Source organism: Protomyctophum bolini (genome assembly GCF_963924005.1).
Source record: "Protomyctophum bolini genome assembly, chromosome: 2".
In the NCBI taxonomy this organism is placed as follows: Eukaryota; Metazoa; Chordata; class Actinopteri; order Myctophiformes; family Myctophidae; genus Protomyctophum; species Protomyctophum bolini.
In genome coordinates, this window is record NC_137863.1 from 43,472,522 (window position 1) to 43,492,102 (window position 19,581).

At 42.8% G+C, this 19,581-nt stretch overlaps 1 protein-coding gene across 1 annotated transcript; it reads left to right on the top strand.

Moving 5' to 3' along the window:
- The first annotated feature begins 356 nt into the window (after nucleotides 1-356).
- LOC308328100 (intermediate filament protein ON3) lies at nucleotides 357-14,067 on the top strand. Its single transcript, XM_080781805.1, has 10 exons — nucleotides 357-887; nucleotides 7,187-7,395; nucleotides 7,861-7,921; nucleotides 8,087-8,182; nucleotides 8,618-8,782; nucleotides 10,160-10,285; nucleotides 11,436-11,579; nucleotides 11,739-11,815; nucleotides 13,759-13,805; nucleotides 13,944-14,067. Exons 1-10 carry the CDS (start codon nucleotides 567-569, stop codon nucleotides 14,045-14,047), a joined length of 1,350 nt encoding a protein of 449 aa, XP_080637931.1. The 5' UTR covers nucleotides 357-566; the 3' UTR covers nucleotides 14,048-14,067.
- Nucleotides 14,068-19,581: the final 5,514 nt, after the last annotated feature.

Genomic DNA, 19,581 nt, shown 5'->3' on the forward strand with positions numbered 1-19,581 from the left:
CAATATGTTTTCAGGAAGTATATTTCAGAATTCTGCAGCACGCTTGGTCTTCAACCAGCCAACATTCTCATCTGGCACCCCCATATCTGCAAAGTGTGATCGAACACTATACAATTGTAAATTGTAATTGTTTCTATTACAGCTCAGAGCTTTTATTCTTTTTAGACTCTCAAATACACACAGGAATCTCACTGTCTTGCGTGCTCACTCACTCACACACATACAAAAAGTCACCCTGCAACACCTACAATATCAGTGTCAACACAACAATGGGGCTGCCATCCGACTCCTCTCCTAGCTGTCCTGCCTCGGGATCCGCCCACCAGACAGAGGCTTTAAATAACGAGTCACGTACTACGGTATCACCTGAGACCTGAAGCCTTTTCTTCTGTGGTTGTCTCTCTATAGTCTCTTCACTGCACTGTGTTCCATTCTATCCTGCTAATCTTTGTCCACTCACTCTCCGTTCACAGCTATTTTAGCGTCGCTTTTTATTCCCTCTCTGGTCTTAAAACATTTGTCGTGTACTTTCTTTCGACTCACACCACGACACAACTCTCTCCACCATGAGTCTGAGTCGCTCCAAGCGGATCAGCTCCAGCAGCTCTGTGCGTAGCAGCGGAGGGGGCGGCGGCGGTCACAGGCTGAGCGGAGGTTTCGGGGGCTTCAGCGGAGCGTCGCTCAGCAGCAGCTCGCTGTACGCGGGCACCAATGGGCACCACGGCCTGGGAGCAGGCCTGGGCTCCTCGCTGGCGTCGCTGTCCGTCAACAAGAGCCTGCTGGCGCCGCTCAACCTGGAGATCGACCCCAACCTGTCGATGTCGCGCACCCACGAGAAGGAGCAGATGAAGAGCCTCAACAACCGCTTTGCTACCTTCATCGACAAGGTTATTATTACCATTATTATTATCAAAAACCCTTCGCTACTTTCGACAATATTTTATTTATTATTTCTGTATTATTATATTTATATTTGTTATTAGAATATTATTGATTATTAATACTATTATTGTTTTTAGTATTATCAACAACAGATAATCCTATGGTGACAGATTTAAACATTTTCTTTGTTTTTTTTTTCTTTGTTTTTTGAGTGGTGCAACCACTCATAGAGAGCTTTGTGTGTCTCTGGCTGTGACCCTGGTTCCCTGGCTGGCTGTGTCCGAGCACGAAAATAGCGTGGATCCCCTTGTGCGTGTGCGTGAGAGAGAGAGAGAGATAGATAGAGGGGAAAGTGTTGACACAGCAATCTGAAATTCATACTTTAATGGTGCATGTTATTAATGTTTGGGCAGCAATTAACGTACAGATGATGTGTGTTGTTCGAACTATGACTCTCAAATACATCTTTTGTGACGTCGCTGAACGAGACACACAGAGGGCATTATGCGTGATAATATTTTGGTCACCGATACCCTCCGTGCTCCGGGGACGGACTCTGCTTTCTCACGGAGTCGCTGACAACTCTCACAAAAGAGCTATTGTTTGTACTGCTCCCCACATCGCCACGGATCCACTGCACGGACCGGAGTCACACAGCCTCTCTGCTACATATAAAACACGGACCGGAGTCACACAGCCTCTCTGCTACATATAAATGGTTCCACTGCACGGCCCGGAGTCACACAATTCAATTCAATTAAATTCAAAGAGCTTTATTGGCATGAGAAAACATACGTTTACATTGCCAAAGCAGAAAGAACAATACAACAATACAGCAATACAATCAAAACAAAAATGATGTACATTTGAAGGTCAGAATCTTCAATAGAGCCTCTGCTACACCTTATAAAGAATAATGCTTACAGAATGTATGAGATGTGGAAGTCAGTAAGATCAGTGTGGAACTGTGGATGTGTGGTTAATATGGTGAAGGTGTGTTGTAGTGCGCAAATCAAACAGTGAGGAGCAACAAACAGAAAGGTGCTGTCATCTGTAGTGGGACAAAGGGAATGGCTGGCAAGCCCTCTTTATAGGGTTTCAGGAGCACTGATCAGGTGCTCCTAATGCACCTAATGAGGAGTCTCAAGTGGGCCAACGCCCACATGATCTGTGGGAGAAACACACAGACAGGGCAGTACACCATATACACAGCATACTGTAGGCCAGGCCAAGGGGCCGTGACAATACATATACACCACTAGACTACACATAAGCATACAATACATTAAGAAAAATAAGTAAATAAAAAAAAGACTGAAATACAGGACCAAAACAGACACAATAAACTAAAGTAAAATAAAAAATATATAAAGGTAATAAGGTTATATCATATTGCATTACATTACAATGTTCTCAAACAGATCGTCACTTGCCATACAAGAATAATTAAACTATTAGACAGCTGTCCTATACACCTGAACATCCTCAGCCGGGAATTCTTGTTTAAAATAGTCCCAACAATGGCTGCCAGACCTTATAGAATGTCTGGGCGGAGCCCCTGGTAGAATATTTGAGCTTCTCAAGTTTTAGGTGTGTCATCACATCTCCGACGCAGCGTCGATGTCATGTCAACACTTAGGACATGAACGCCACATCGGAATTAAATATTTCCAACTGATTTTGATTGTCCATGAGCTATATACACAAAACAACCTTTATGTTTGTCTTTAAGGTGTAATAATGATCATTAGACTTAAACAGACTATGGGCTGTATTTTGCGTGTCTTAAGTACCAGGTCTTATTACCTAACTTGAGTAAACTAAAGACCTGGAGGCGTGATTAATGCCATTTGGCTATTCTGAGTGGCCAAAGAGCATTGATCACGCATCCAGGTCTATATTTTACTCAAGTTAGGTAATAAGACCTGGTACTTAAGACACGCAAAATACAGCCCTATATCTCCAAGGCATCCTCCCAGACAGTCCCCAGTCAGAGTTAGGAGTTTGAATGAATATAATTATGTGCATGGATCTCATTTGTATACTAGCTGTAAGGGGTCTTCATTCAACGGACTAAATGTTTTGGAATAGTTAATTGTAATCCTCTTTCTCACACGTGTGCCAGTGATCGCCCTCTCCACTGTGCCAATGTTGGAACCCGTGCCTAAAGGTTGCCCAGGCCTGGTCTATAGATCACTGCTAAACAAAACTAAAAAAAAATGATTCAACGTTGAAGGTGGTGAAAGTGACATTTTGTTAAAACAAATGTATAGTGTATATTCAAAGCACTTTGCATATATTGTGCTTTACATTCACACATTCATACACCGATGGCGGAGGAAACCATGCAAGGCACCAACCTGCACATCAGGAGCAATTAGGGGTTCAGAGTCTTCCTCAAGGACACTTCGACACTAACTCTGGGGGAGCCTGGATCGAACTGGGAACCTCACAGTTTTCCCATCTCTCCCCATGAGCCACAGTGTGGTTGTTTATTTGGACTTGTTTCTAAAGTGTGGTTGTTTGTTTGATCTTGTTTCTAAAGTTTAGTTGTTTATTTGGTCTTGTTTCTAAAGTGTAGCTGTTCATTTGGTGTAGTTGTTAATTTGGACTTGTTTCTAAAGTGTGGTTGTTTATTTGGTCTTGTTTCTAAAGTGTAGTTGCTTATTTGGGCTTGTTTCTAAAGTGTAGTTGCTTATTTTGACTTGTTTCTAAATGTTGGTTAAGTGTAGTTGTTTAATTTGGTCTTGTTTCTAAAGTGTAGTTGCTTATTTGGGCTTGTTTCTAAAGTGTAGTTGCTTATTTGGGCTTGTTTCTAAAGGGTTGGTTATTTGGTGTACCGGTAGTTGTTTATTTGAGCATGCATTTATTTTGTCAGCATGATCCCGATCATATACATGATGGTTTGACTCGATTGTATAGTATATACGTATAGTTTGACTCGTTTCCTCAGAGATACATATTGTGAAAATAGCCAATCTACAAGCTCACAACACCTCACACTGCCTCTCTCTTATGTAATATTTCATCATATTTGGCCAAATTGGAATTAAAAAGGTCTTTAAAAGTCATTACATTGTAACTTTAGAAATGTTAGATACCTGGGCCTGTATACACACTTATACTGTATGTTGGTTTGTTTATTGAGTGAGCTAAAATGTTTCACATTAATTCATTGAATCGTCTGGGACCCCCCCAAAAAAATAGAAAAATATAATATTAATAATATAATAATAATAATGCTAATAAATACTAATTTGGGACCCTCATCTTGAGAACCCTTGGCATAAGTAACACAAGAAAACAAGTAAAACAAGACACTACTAAAGTTAACATTGCAACAAAACCTTTCACCTCATATCCAAAAGAACATGCTCTGTGTCAGCTATATACTGTTTCACACAGGAAACATGTTTTTGTAGCTTTCACAAACAACAAACAACAACACTAGTATATCTTTCTGGACCTACTTGAAAACCTCTTTCTTCTCCCAACCATTATGTTTGAAAGTGCTACTGCTGACCCCTGTGAGAGATGTGACTGTGTGAATGAGAAGGTCACGGATTGACGACCTCGCCTGAACGCCACACCCACACAACAACACAGCCATTGTTGCGTTGTCTTTGGCTGCGAGGCGCGGGGCAAACCTCTTTTATTTTCCATCTAGGTCAGCTGTTCATTATTCTCTCTTTATTTACCTCAGCTGTTATTATCATATGACTGAGAGCTCTTCCTGTTCTTATACCTCTGAAGTGGCCTGCTTGGTTTTTTACATGTCTGTTGTCAGGTGGAAACCTCATATGTCCAAAACGGTTCACTTTTCAGGATTCAAATTACAAAGCATTAAAAGTTGCAGATGCGCACAAGCTCGAAACGCGGCGTGACTTGGTATTTTGTACGACGCTGTGGCATGGTCAAGTAGGGCGTTAATTTAGGAAAAAAACTAAAGTAGTTTGAAGTTAGAATATGGTGATAAGAGGTTTCTGCCCGACAACAAGGTTATGTGCTTCACTCCTCCTGGCAGTAATTGCTGCTGTATAGTTCCACCTGGCAGGTTGGGTTGTTTGTTGGCCACCAAGTAGTTCCACCTGGCAGGTTGACGGGGACTGCCCCACTATAGAGGGTATACGCACATGGGGATCCGGTGGTAATTCCGACAGAATTAGTCCGACATGCGGGAACAACGGTCGGACTAGCGGTCGAACATGCGCTGCTCCCGTGCTTGCGGTTATGGTTAGGTTAGGGTTCGAGGTAGGTTGTCGGTCGGACCAATAAGTGTCGGAATTAAAGCCTGTACCCAGTTTAACGTGGTTTAATGCAATTAGATTTTTTTTTCCTGTTTGGATGTATGAGCTGTCAATCAGATAGGACCTTTCTGTTTGGATGTATGGGCTGTCAATCAGATAGGACCTTTCTGTTTGGATGTATGGGCTGTCAATCAGATAGGACCTTTCTGTTTGGATGTATGGGCTGTCAATCAGATAGGACTTTCCTCTTTGGATGTATGGGCTGTCAATCAGATAGGACCTTTCTGTTTGGATGTATGGGCCATAGACATGTAAAGGTAGACAGACGCCTCTTCCGGCTCTGGGGCGTCTGTAAGACTGTATCTCAACGGAAGGCGACATGGAGGCAACGGGAGGCGATGCCGACGCGTGATTGACTGTATTGGCAACCTTTCCCGAGATTCCTTGCGAAGCATAGCGGAAAAGAACGGAAGGGGACGTTCGGTGGGCCAATCAGAGGTGCGACTCCCTCTTTCCCAGCAGCACTTCCTCCTCCCATTGGCGACAGGTGTATCCATAGAAAAATTAGGCATTTATATGTTTTAAATATCTATGGTATATGGGGCTGTCAAGGCCAGAAAGTAGTTTTTTTGCCACTCCAGTTCCAGTTCCCGCATAACTTTCGGGTATGATGATGTCACACGCATATCCTCTATATTCCGAGTCCGACATCCCATTAGTCTGACCACGTGGCTTTGTGTGTGAATAAGGATTGTTTCGCTTGAAAAGCGCCTGGATTACATTACGGCAGTGAAGACAACTTCAGCGACGACCTATAGTCACGATTGGCTGCCTCCTAAGCCAATGATGGTCTGAACGGCATAAGAACCCATACTCGGAAAAAACACCACAACGTGGAGCGAGTGGCAACAGAAGCCAATGTTATTATGAGATAACTGTATAGTTAGAGGACAAACATATAACAAAGCCACAGTGAGTGAATTGAACCAACAAATGTCGGAAATGAACGAAAGCGGGCGCTTTTTTGTGCACCTGGCAGTTATACGATCATTTAAAAAAAAGTTAAAATGGGGTCATTATGATGACAGTCAATCCGTGTGTTCCATTTTCCAGCCCCATTATGACACGATTAGGTTTGTAATGTAAGCTGAAGGCGAGCCGGGCGGCACCGGCCCAGCCCGGCCAGGCCCGGCCCGGCCCGGCCCCGGGGGAGATTAATGGCCTGAGAGAACACAACACAACACAACGGAACAGAACACGGCTCTTTGTGTCAGAGTGAGAACACACATCATGGACAGAGAGAGAGAGAGAGAGAGCCCTCCTCCTGGCTACAGGCTGGAAATACAAGCTGTATACTGATGGCCTAGTACAGGCTTGAGGAGGAGAGCCAATTAAGGACTGACTGACTGAGAGGTCCATTCTGATACAAGACCATGCATGTGTAATGAATTGTCACGAATGGAACCGGGCCCGGTGACAATTTAAAATGTGATTAAATTGCAAATTTGAATTGTGATAAAAGCACGTCGTGAAAAAAAGAGAAGAAAACACGAGATCTTTGTAAGAGAAATAATACGAAAGAAATAATAAAACTTGCCCCGGGAAAATGTTTTTTTTTGTTTAAACAAAACTTCAAAGCAGCATTTGAATCGTATATCGTGAGTTGAGTGAATCGTTATACATGCCTGTAAAATGTGTGGATAATATGCATCATTTTTGGCTATTGATTTAAATTAAAACCTTTTCCAAAACATGCGTATATAACATTACACGAAATATGTAACATAAGTCGTTCTTTGCCGAACGGGCTGCGCGTGATTTGCAGCCTAATCCTGAGGGGTAAAACACCAAAAGGGGTTCCGTTCTTTAACCCACCTCTCCTCTGCGTGTGTGTGTGTGTGTGTGTGTGTGTGTGTGTGTGTGTGTGTGTGTGTGTGTGTGTGTGTGTGTGTGTGTGTGTGTGTGTGTGTGTGTGTGTGTGTGTGTGTGTGTGTGTGTGTGTGTGTGTGTGTGTGTGTGTGTGTGTGTGTGTGTGTGTGTGTGTCTCTCTCTCTCAGGTTCGGTTCCTGGAGCAGCAGAACAAGATGCTGGAGACAAAGCTGGACCTCCTCCAGGGCCAGACGGTGAGTCGCTCCAACATAGAGCCTCTGTTTGAGTCCTACCTGGCCGGGCTGAGGAGACAGATGGACCTGGTCAACAATGACAAGACCAAGCTGGACGGAGAGCTGCGAAACATGCAGGGCCTGGTGGAGGACTTTAAACACAAGTATGATCATTATTATTAGTAGTAGTAGTAGTAGTAGTAGTAGGTTCAGGTTCAGGTTTATTTGTCATGTGCATAGATACAGAGTATAAATACAATGAAATGAATTTGTTTTGCTCGGAGCACTCTCAGTCTTACATACACGGGACATAAACAGCATCTATAAGTGCAAGAAAAGACAAAAAAAAAACAGGAAAAGAAAAGTGCAAGTGAATTGACATAAAGTGCAATGCAGTTCAAGGTCAGCTGTTCAGCTGTTGCCTGACTGCCTGGGGGTAGAAACTGTTACTGAGACGGGTGGTACGAGATTTGATTGCTCTGGTAGCGCTTTTTGGAAGGGAGTAGTTTGAACAGGGTATAGTAGTAGTAGTATACAAGGATGACATCATCACATTAACCCTGTAACCTCCTCTACGAGGATGACATCATCATATTAACCCTATTATAAACCTCTCGTCCTCTTGTCAGGTACGAGGACGACATCAACAGAAGAAACAACCTGGAGAATGACTTTGTTATCCTGAAGAAGGTGAGGTCACGCACGCACGCACGCAACGCACACTCTCTGTCTCTTGTTTCCACCCCTTCATTCAGGTCACTACAGTGTTTAATCTCTGACCTAACTTCAACACACCGTGTGACGTGCGTGTGTGTGTGTGTGTGTGTGTGTGTGTGTGTGTGTGTGTTCATTCAGGACGTGGACTCAGCTTACCTAGTGAAGGCTGATCTGGAGGACAAAGTGGGAGCTCTGACTGACGAGATTAACTTCCTACGAAACATCTATGAAGAGGTTATTATTATTTTTTATTACCCTTATTATTATTATTATTATTCAGACACTCAAGTCAAAGTTGCAACAATCGGTATTATCAACCCCCCCCCCCCCCCTCCCCCCATGGGTAATTGGGTAGACAAGAACAAGACACATATCAAGACAGTTAATGAGATTAACTTGAGGCATGCAAACTTGAATGATACATATACTACTTGAATGCATTTTAACATTGAATCAGATTAGAGCTACACGACATTTCTAGTTTACTTTAGAGCCATGCGCACGAGAATCTCAGTTCAACATTCAGGTTACGCGTTTGAGCAATACATAAGCAATGCATTGATATTTAGCTTGAATCAGCAGACATGTATGCATACATGTGTGCAAGGCACAAGTTGGCATCTCGACAGAGTGCATTTCTAGTTATTGTTATTATTATTAATATTCTAGGAGCTCAGAGAGCTTCAGTCGAGCATCAAGGACACCTCGGTGGTGGTGCAGATGGACAACAGCAGGAGTCTGAACATGGAGCAGATCGTCGCTGAAGTCAAAGCTCAGTATGAAGACATCGCTGCTCGCAGCCGAGACGAGGCCGAGAACTGGTACAAGACCAAGGTACAGTGGGTGACCCCTGTGGACCCTGACTTCCCTCACTTGATATAAACATGATAAACAACGATGACAAACAAATAAGACTGTCAGGGAACTTCTAGAGCTTCTGTTTCCAGACATGAAACAGCATATAAAGTGCCCTTGGCAAGAGAGGCCAAGCTTCCTTCAGAGGGTTCAGAACATAGAGTATATAAAGAAGGATAGAGACCGAACTGGAAGCGTTTTGGTTCACGGACCTGGGGTAATTCTTGCCTCAAGCAAATCTACTCAGAATTGAAGGCATTGGCAGGGGCGAAATAATGAATTAATTGATACCTTGGCATGAGATGTGTTTTAAATGGGTTTGGGTTGTCGTCAGATTGGCCTGACCTCAATGACCTCTGTGTGAGAACTGAGGTATATCCCTGAGCTAGGTTTGACCTGACGCTGAAACTGTAGCAGTTTCCGAGGACATTATTACCAAACTGTATGATCTCGGTTAACAATGTAGAACATCATTTATCAATCAATGCACTGAGCCACCTCGTAATGTTACAACTGCAAAAAAAAAACAACAGCGACAATGGACTGGTTTAAAACTACAAGGAAAGCTAGCTTGCCTTCCTGCTGCTTTACAGTCAAAGCCAGATTACAGGTCCTTCCATGTTGACCAGACTCGATGTTTTCCCTAATACATTTCCTCCTCATTGTCTGCACTATGACCACAACCCAGTTACTGAAACTCTGTCACATATTCTGAATGGCTGCTGCCTATGTATACATAAACTCTCTCACAGTTGCTAATTCAAGTGTTGCCCAATAATGAAAATGATGCCTTTTCAGACGTCACAGCTAATACACCAGATGTTGTTGTTGATGATGAGGACAGTAGAGATTAGAGAAGTGAACATTTTGGAAGTGGCATGTGTACATTTGACCACAGTCTGGAAGAGGCATTCCTTACTACGGTGCTTAACGTATTAAGGGTGCTACAGCTTGGTTGGTTACAAATGAAAACAGCTTGTGTTCATATTTATTATAGGCTACAGCTTGGTTTCAAATGTATATAGTGCTTGTGTTCATATATTATAGGCTACAGCTTGGTTACAAATGTATGTTGTAATGTAATGTAATGTAGTAATTGTGTTCATATTTGGAAGCCTCAGTAATGTCCATGAATCACTTGTGATTGCAGGCCTGCAGATTACAGGAATGCCCAAGCCGGGAGCTGATCAGACATTGACTACATTCTGTTCAGTGTCTGTAATAATTCACAGTCTCGTGTGTGTGTGTGTGTGTGTGTGTGTGTGTGTGTGTGTGTGTGTGTGTGTGTGTGTGTGTGTGTGTGTGTGTGTGTGTGTGTGTGTGTGTGTGTGTGTGTGTGTGTGTGTGTGCCTGCAGTTTGACCAGATGGCGGTGCAGGCCAGTCAGTTTGGAGACGAGCTGCGCATGGCCAAGGTAGAGATCGCTGAGGTCACCAGGCTGATCAGCAGGATTCAGAGTGAGATTGATTCTGTCAAAGCACATGTACGTGTACACACACACACACACACACACACAATTAGCTCAGTTCGCATTTTATGACCCTCAACCGATGTTCTGTGAGCTTGTAGATCAGTATGTTATTTCTGCTTGGAAACCATTGAACATTTTTCACAGAGTCAAAAGTTATTCAAAACACCAAAGTCTGAATGTACACATCCCAACTGGGTCGCGTGTTTACCCCCATTCTGAATTCCCCACATTTCTTATATCGCTTCAAATAAGAATATAAAGTGATCGAAAAATGAACAAATGATCCTACCGGTTTGTCTCATATGGATATCAAGAATCAACTGACGGCGAGAAACAAATAGCAAGTAACATTAAAATAATATAAAAGCACATAGAACAACTTTAAAATAACAGCCAAAACAAGTCAGCGAATCAGGCAGAACAGTGAGTATACATGAATAACACGGAGATTTCAAAAACTGGACTAATTGAAACCTTTTATTTATTCTCGAAAAGAGCATCGAGGTTCTCCCTCATTTGCAATACTGACGAGATCACACATATATATATAAAACAATTTAAGATGGATATAAAACACAAATCAAATCTACACGTAAGGCATAGAAACATAATATACAGGCAGGCGGTTACATATTGAGGTAGGGAGGTTCAGAAGCAGGTTATTCATATGATATTGGGGTACCAATTATGTTCAGTGTTTGCTGTAGAGTGTTCCATGAAGTAGGGCCGTCGAAGCAGAAAGCAGATTTTCCCAGTTCATACTGTACAGATGGGACCTCTAGTGTAAGCCATTCACTTGAACGGGTCTGACTAAAAGCAAGAGTGAAGAAATACTTTAGGTATTTCTTGAGCTGTCCTATAAAGCTATACCTACAGAGGTTGCCTGTCTTATAGGCGTAATGGGAGTTTATTCCAAGCCGTTGGCCCGTAGAAGCAGAAAGCTTCTTCAACAGCTTCTTCGCCGTGTTTTTTTCATAATAGACACTTTGCACTTTTAGCTTCTTTTTATTTTATTTTTTTAGTGTCGCTAGCCCCGCCTCATGTGCACAGCTTTGTGTGTATGTCCGTATGAGCACGGTAAAAGTTTGGAACCACTGCTCTAACATTCCTCCACAACGTGGGAACCTTTTTTTTATATAAAGTCTATAACGTCCTTCCACAGCGTGGGAACCTGGAGAACCAGCTGGCGGAGTCAGAGGAGAGAGGAGAGCTGGCGGTGAAGGAGGCCAGAGCCAGGACCAGAGACCTGGATGATGCTCTGCAGAGAGCCAAGCAGGACATGGCAAGACAGCTACGGGAGTACCAGGTATGACTGACTGACAGACAGACAGACAGACAGACAGACAGACAGACAGACAGACAGACAGACTGTTCATAATCAAATGGTGATGAATGAACTCTCAATCTTCTTCTACCCCCCCCCCCCCCCCCCCCCCCCCTCCTCCTCCTCCTCCTCCTACTCCAGGAACTGATGAACGTGAAGCTGGCTCTGGACATTGAGATCGCCACCTACAGGAAGCTGCTGGAAGGAGAGGAGGACAGGTGAGAGGAGAGGAGGAGCGAACTATAACTAGACTAGACTAATAATCTGTCATTGCAAAAAATAAGTATTGCCCTCGGCAGATTTGGAATACCCCGGTATATTACCTATTATTACTAGTACACCCAAACACATCTCTCTGTCACCAAAATGGTGAGTATAGCTTATCATCTAAAACTGGAGTAGCCTATGGATAAATGACTGTTCAGAATCTATTCTACACCTTGGTTAGGCTGCAGATAAACAACATAGCCAACGCTAAATGTATGCTTATCAACAACGGATACATATCGGTTAAAGTCAGCTTTATTTGCCGATACTGATATTGACCGGCAAATATGTGCATGGCCGATGTATCGGTGCGTCCCCGTGGACATAAAAAAATATATACAGGATATAAAGTTTGTTTACAGAGACAACCTGAGACAAAAATGTTGGAGAACCAATGCTCTTCTACACTATACAGTATTGACCGTAAGAATTCAGAATTCAACTATTCAGAGTGAATAGTTGTCTCGTCTGGCTTGGAGAGGCTAGGAGAGTGGTGATTATATGTAGACTACAGAGACTATAGATAGTGGTGCTTATATTGTATATATTCACTAGAATAGTGGTGATTATTATACACCAGTAAGACGCCTTAAGGGCGAGAAGCGACCGCAGGAACTAAAGCATGAAAACTTACAAGCAAAGGCTCTTCAATGCACACGTGAGGAGGAAAAATTACAGGTGTAGTTACATAAAGCATCTGTAGGAGGTGTAAAAGAGCAAGTTTTTGCCGTTATACAGGCAAGAGAGTAACAGAATTTCATGTGTGCTGCATGGACATCAATTGAGCTGATCTATCACAACTGAACTGGCTTTACACTAATTACTTGTTAATTGTGTGTGTGTGTGTGTGTGTGTGTGTGTGTGTGTGTGTGTGTGTGTGTGTGTGTGTGTGTGTGTGTGTGTGTGTGTGTGTGTGTGTGTGTGTGTGTGTGTGTGTGTGTGTGTGCGCGCACAACACCATCTTAATGGTTGCGATATGCTACAGTTACTGCAGTGCTACTTCCCAGCATCACAGCTACTTCCCTGGGTAAATAAAGAATAAAAAATAAACAAACACAATTAAGGCCAACTTATTCGTTGCATATGGCTTTTGAAGCCAAGTCTCACCTCACGTAGCCAGACAACATCACGTGGATATTATCTTCTTAGCGTTAGGATTCTTCCCAAGGGGCGGTTACAAAAACATTAAAACTGACTATTGTTTAGACCGTACGTGCCACCAGCTGGCTCATGACGTAATACAAGATGGCCATGGTCTGCATAAGGTCTAGATGGCAGCTTCATCTGGCTACGTGAGGCTAAGCCGAGTTTGTTTAGAGCAGTTATGACGTCAATCGTTTGCCAGCCAATTAAGTCTATGGACTTTAATGTTTGCTTAGGGCACTAACGTCATGTAAAGCCCAAACCACACCAAAGGGTCGGGGCGGGACAAAACGATTTTTGAGGGGCACCCCTCTTATACACAGGTTTAATGTTTGTCTTTGAACTAAACATTCAAAGAACTAAAGTTCAATGTTTGTTTTGTAAACGCATTGACAATGAAGGGAAAATGTACGTCACAATGTGTCATTTATGTCACATTGTCTCTTTATTGTGAATTGTTTGATGTTTGTGTTTGCACAGTTTGTCTTACATCACCATTACATCACCTAATCAACATGAGTCAGACTTTAATATATTAGCGCCCCTCACTTCACACGGGTGCGATTTTTAAGGTAAACCACACCAATGCAATGCCATGCATCTCAATGAGTTGCATTGGTGTGGTTTACCTTAAAAAAAAACAAAAAAACGTTTTGTCCCGACCCGACCCTTTTGTGTTGTTTGGGCTCAAGACGTCATGTGTCTGACATAAATACAGGGGGCGCCCTACTCACTTCTTTTGTTCTTTCAGACTGGGACATCAGTCCATCCTCAGCATCCAGCCAGTCAACTGCTACAGTAAGTAGTACAGCAGTAAGTACAATGTCTTTGTTTCCTGTGATAACATGGATTACAAAAATTGTGGCATCAAAATTTGACTAAAATATAAAACGTACGATCTCTCTCCCTCTCTCTCTCTCTCTCTCTCTCTCCCAGGTACTAAGGCTAATGGTTACCATGGTAACAGCAGCTCTCCGGCTCCTAAGCTGCTGATCAAGACGACAGAGACCCGAGACCACTCTAGATTCAGCTTCCACTGAGAGCACACACACACACACACACACACACACACACACACACACACACACACACACACACACCGTTTCAGAAGGTATCATGGTGCAGGTTTAAGTAGAATAATTAAACAGAGATATTAGACATAGATCTAGATGCAAAATGTTCTCCCATTTCATTTAGTCAATGGAATAGTATACTTTTTTCTCTCATAAGGACAGGACCACGACTTCACATAATAGTCCCCCTTTGTTTTAATAATCATTATACAAATTCCTAATTTCCTCCATCCTTGTCGGGGGGGCCATACGTTAGTCGGGCGATCAGTGGTGCAGAATATAGGCTCCAGAAAAGAAAATAATGGATTTGAGGTTAATTGGCTGGTAGGTCATGTTGGAGAGAGAGAGAGCGTGAGAGAGAGAGAGACAGAAAGAGAGAGAGAGAGAGACAGAGAGAGAGGCCAAATTTAAATGCCCAAAATCTCAGTCACTCCACCATGGCGGTGTTAGGGTGAAATTGGTGACCTAGCTGCCAAAATATGTGACCATCCATGTGGACTTCACATAACGTATAGCTCCTTTTAATGCGTGGCCACAATGATTTACGTTCGGACACTGACTGACGTTATGTGATGTCTACACTATACACACGATTGTCACGTAGGTCACATATATCACCGTATCACCGCCATGCAGGAGCGTGAGTGAGCGAGTGGTCGATATTTTGGGGTATTGGAACTCAGCTGGAGAGACAGAGGGCTGGAGCATTGGCAGTAGTAGATGCTGTCCGCATGTATAGAAGTGGAAAGAGTTCTGCATGTAAATCTCAGTTACAGTACGTCCATCTTTTGATCAAGCTGACCTGCATGCCCATTCATAGATAAACTCTCGTTTTTGTACTTTTATAACGTTTATACTCCAAACCTGTACACGTGCATAGTGCATAGTTTTTATGTACATTTATGTTTGAGATTCATAGTCTTTGAGGCAGTGTGGGGATTGTTTGTTCTTATGTCGGGCAGAAACACTGTATCACCATATTTTAACCTTTTAACCTTTCAGTAGTGGTTTTGTTCCTCGTAATTGAATGCCCGGCCTACGCTGTCATACATACTACGCTGTCACTCCAAAGGTTTTGCTATGTTTTATATTTGGAGCAACCGTTATGAACATATTGAGGTTTCTAGCCCAACAGCGACGATAATTATGTAAAGATATTCATCTTGGAGCCATATAGTTTGAGAAATGTTTTTTAGACGTTTTTATGAAGACTTCATATTATTATAGAGCACAGAAGTCCTGACGTCACTCGTTCATCCCTAAGGTCGCGGCAGTTTTTTCCTCTATGGAAAATCGTCTCATATAAGAATTGTGGTCCGCATCTCTGCGATATTGTTGGGGAGGTGGCTTTTTTTATGCCTTTATTGATAGTTCGGTAGACAGCATTGTGACAGGGGAAACGGGGAGAGAGATGGGGGTGACACGCAGCAAAGGTTGTCGGGATCGGGACTCGAACCCGTGACACGCTGCCAGGATTACCAGCCTAGGTCCCCGGACCGCTATAGGCCAGCCCGGGCCATTTCTGCCAAAAGAGTAACTAATTCGGCGACGACAGATGATTCTATGGAACTATATGAGCTATTAGTCTACTGCACACATGATGTTTCCTTGTTATCTTTCTGTAGATTGCTTTAGTCCCAACAGCCATGCTGACAGCGCGAACACACACATGGTCAGCTGGCCGGTTAATGAGCTCATGTTATCTCGTAGTTTAGACGCTGTGTAATATCTTGGTAAATGTAGAAAGTTTGTTTAATAAAGTGTATCATAATAAGTAAACTGCTGCAGTGTTGTTACTCGACCTCGTGTTGTTGATACTCTGTTTAGTTAAGTTTTGTTTATCATGAGCAGTGGTGGAAAGTAACAAAGTACATTTACTCAAGTACTGTAAGTACAATTTTGAATTTGATGTATTTGTATAGCCTACAAAACATACATAAACCACTTCAGCCCTAGCCTGATTATCAGACTGTAGCTTTCCACTAAGAGAGTGGGCGGGTCTTTGGGCTGGATCCAGGCTACCCTATATTACATTATACATTACATTACATTGAGCTTTTTTCATTTGAAAATTGTGAGCTTGTAGATCGGCTATTTTCAAACAAAATTGTGAAATGGGGACATTCTGTACTTTTACTTTTGGTACTTAAATTACACAGTACTAATTTGAGACTCTTTGTGTTGTGTAGAATAGGTCGGGGCCCATTTGTAGGTCATGGACAATTGTTTTTATGTTTTTGAGGGGCGCTAGCCCCTCCTATGCCCAGCTTTCCACGTTTGTGTGAACACAAACAATGTCTTTGTATTGTATTGTATTGTATAGCAGTGATACTCAACCTCAGGCCCGCGGGCCACATCAGGCCCGGGGACCATTATGACTGGCCCACCAATGAAAATCTAAAAAAAAAGAAGAAAAAAAATCTGGAAAATGAAATAAAAATTAATAAATCTGAATGAAGTTATCTTTAATTACATTATTATAAGTAATACTATTAGTTTATTACTCGAACGAAAATAAAAGCTTGGGGGGGGGGGGGGGGGGAGATGCAATGCAAATGAAAGACATATACTGTGTATCCCTATTCCCTGACATAATTTTATAGCTAAACGGACAGAATTCTATTTTATTTGAATGATGAAACCCAGCTGCCATTAATAGTTGGAAATGGAAATGGAAATTGCGGTAATTGCGGAAATGGTGGAAATGGAAATTGCGGAAATTGCGGAAAAGCGGAAATGGAAATTGCGGAAATTGCGGAAATTGTAATTGCGGAAATTGTGGAAATGTTGGAAATGGAAATTGCGGAAATGGAAATTGAGGAAATTGCGGAAATGGAAATTGCGGAAATTGATACATTGATACATTTTGCGAAAATAAAGCAATTGAAAGAGAGAAGTTATCAAGTATCATTAATGTCGTAATTTTATCTACTGGCCCCTGGCCCCTTGCCATTTTTGTAATGTGGCCCACAGGTAAATCTATTTGAGTATCCCTGTTGTATAGTATAGTATTGAAAATAGAACAAAACAGCATATCTGCAGGTTCATTGCGCAGTGTTGTGAGCATGTAGATTTGCTGTTTTCACTACTTTTGTACCAATTCTACTACAAATGCAAGTTTCTACAACACCAGTGTTGGGACTCTGTATGGCCACAAGATGGCGGCCTAACACCGGTTTGCCACAGGGACAGATCAGTGTTGTCACTGATTCCACATTGAATCATGTTTGTCAATTTAAAGGTAGAGGTAGGCTATTAAAGCGATATTTTTTTGTGTTTTGTTTAAACTACAGCGGTGCTCGGCGTGGGGCCTCTAGAGTGGTGCCCGTTGGGCACTGGCCTACTAACGATGCAAGTTAGAAATGCATGCCTCACCCATATTATGTCTGTGTCCTTTTTATGCCCATATATGGAGTTCTTTGTCAGGCATGGCCAAATATAGAGTCTATGCAGACGTCAGAATGATGTCTGGTCCTTAAGACTATGGACCAGAGCTATCAATACACCATATCAAAACTGAAGAAACACAAAAATAAAAAAAAACAACCTCTGGACCTTACCAACTGCAACTGGGGTCAGACTCAAATTATCTTTTTGAATTTGTATCCCATTGGTGACGATTTTGACCAGCCAAGATGTCCTCACTACTTAAATCCTTTTGCCACATGGGGGCAGTATTTGAAAGGTGTATCAGTGAAATGTATATTGGCAAGCATGACTACACTTGCAACAACCTGTTGTGTAAAACTGATAAAGAATATTTTGCTTTGGTCTCATAAATAGTTTACTGGACTTTTTTATAAAAACGATTCTGTAGAGAAGAAACTATTATAGGGCCATGTCTTCAGACTTATTGGTGCTCTCTCTCTCTCTTTCTCTCTCTCTCTCTCTCTCTCTCTCTCTCTCTCTCTCTCTCTCTCTCTCCCTCCCTCCCTCTCTCCAGTTCATGGTTCATTCCCCCGGCTGTAACCAACACTTGTGTTCCTGCAGCTGCTAATTGATAACAGATGAGCTCTCCCTATTGGCTCGACTCAGTGGCCAATATTGAGCCAATCAGAAGCTGAAGTTTCACCGCTAATGAGTAGCTATACCCTTTCCTGTGGCTTTCTGCACGACTGTAATTAGGAACAAAAATATATCAGTGGACGCACCGCATCATTTCTAATACGCAACGCTCCCGTGCCCTGATAAAGTGTCGGTCTCACTGCAGGAATAGTGTTATAGCGTGGAGCACAGATGAGCTGTTAAAAGCCTGAGTTATACACTGTCACTGCTGTGTCGCTCGCCCAAAATAACACATTTATTTACCCGGCTATAGCAATAGGCTTAAGGCAAAGAGGAGCAGCTTTACCCCATCCACCCTAAGTGCATATTGCATACTAAACACAATACACACTCGCGTGTGTGTGCGTGTGTGTGCTCGTGTGCGTGTGTGTGGGTGTGTAGTGCGTGTGCGTGCACACTGTGCACTGCATAGCACTGAATATGATCTCTGAGCCTGAATTCAATCACATCCATGTGTATTCAGCAAGTGTGTCGATCGGCATGCATGCATATGGGCGCGTGCGCGTGCGCGTGCGTGTGTGTGCGTGTGTGTGTGTGTGCCCGTGCCTGTGTGTGTGTGTGTGTGTGTGTGTGCCCGTGCGTGCGCGCGTGTCTGTTTTTTTCCCCCATCTGCGAGGATGGAGTGCAAGCCATTTATCTCAGTTATCCAGACAGTGTCAGTGCTCCATCTGTGAAAACAGTAAACACTCTGACTCATTCCTCCAACACTGCTCTAAGTGACTGTCATCGATACCAGGCTTGGGACCGAGCATGCATGCATGCACACACACGCAGGCACATACACTCTAGTGGAGAATGTATACATGCAACACATTATAGACGCAGTGCGTCTGTGGTTTCCAAAACTTTTCAGCCCGTGACCCAAAACAGAAATCAGATATTCGCCCCGGGACCCAAACTACAGAAGATAGGCGATCTATACAAGCTTGTAGATCAAAATTCATGGAATTTCTTACATATTCTTCTTTTCATTTCTTCATGACATGACTGGGGGAGAAAAGAATCCTTGGATTGTGTTATTAATTCATGAAACGTTTAGCTGTTTTGGGAACGTTTTTTGAAAATGTTTTGAAATAATAAAAAAAACTAATTTAGGAAACAAAATGTGTCTGCGACCCACAAATGGGTTAGGTCAAAGGTCACGACCCACTGTTTGGGATACAAAGGATGTTCGCCGGGTGTGCACGCACCGCATACGTCCACAGCCAGCCAGCCACACACACACACACCAGAGATACAGTGTACACACACACACGCACGCACGCACAGACTTACGCACGCACGCGGCTACAGTTACAGTTTGTTTCCCAGTCACAACCATGACAGAGACATGGCAACCACGGATGATTGTTGTTTCAAAGACCTGAAAGACTCTGACCCCTGCGTCAGTGTTGACTTTGCATGCCTCGCAAGGGCAACCCCCCCCCCCCAAAAAA

Bases quoted from the DNA above. Each gene is read 5' to 3' on its own strand.
- LOC308328100 (XM_080781805.1), top strand. From the start codon at position 567: ATGAGTCTGAGTCGCTCCAAGCGGATCAGCTCCAGCAGCTCTGTGCGT. The intron at 10,286-11,435 runs GTACGTGTACAC...GTCCTTCCACAG, and splicing joins TTGATTCTGTCAAAGCACAT to CGTGGGAACCTGGAGAACCA. The intron at 11,580-11,738 runs GTATGACTGACT...CTCCTACTCCAG, and splicing joins GACAGCTACGGGAGTACCAG to GAACTGATGAACGTGAAGCT.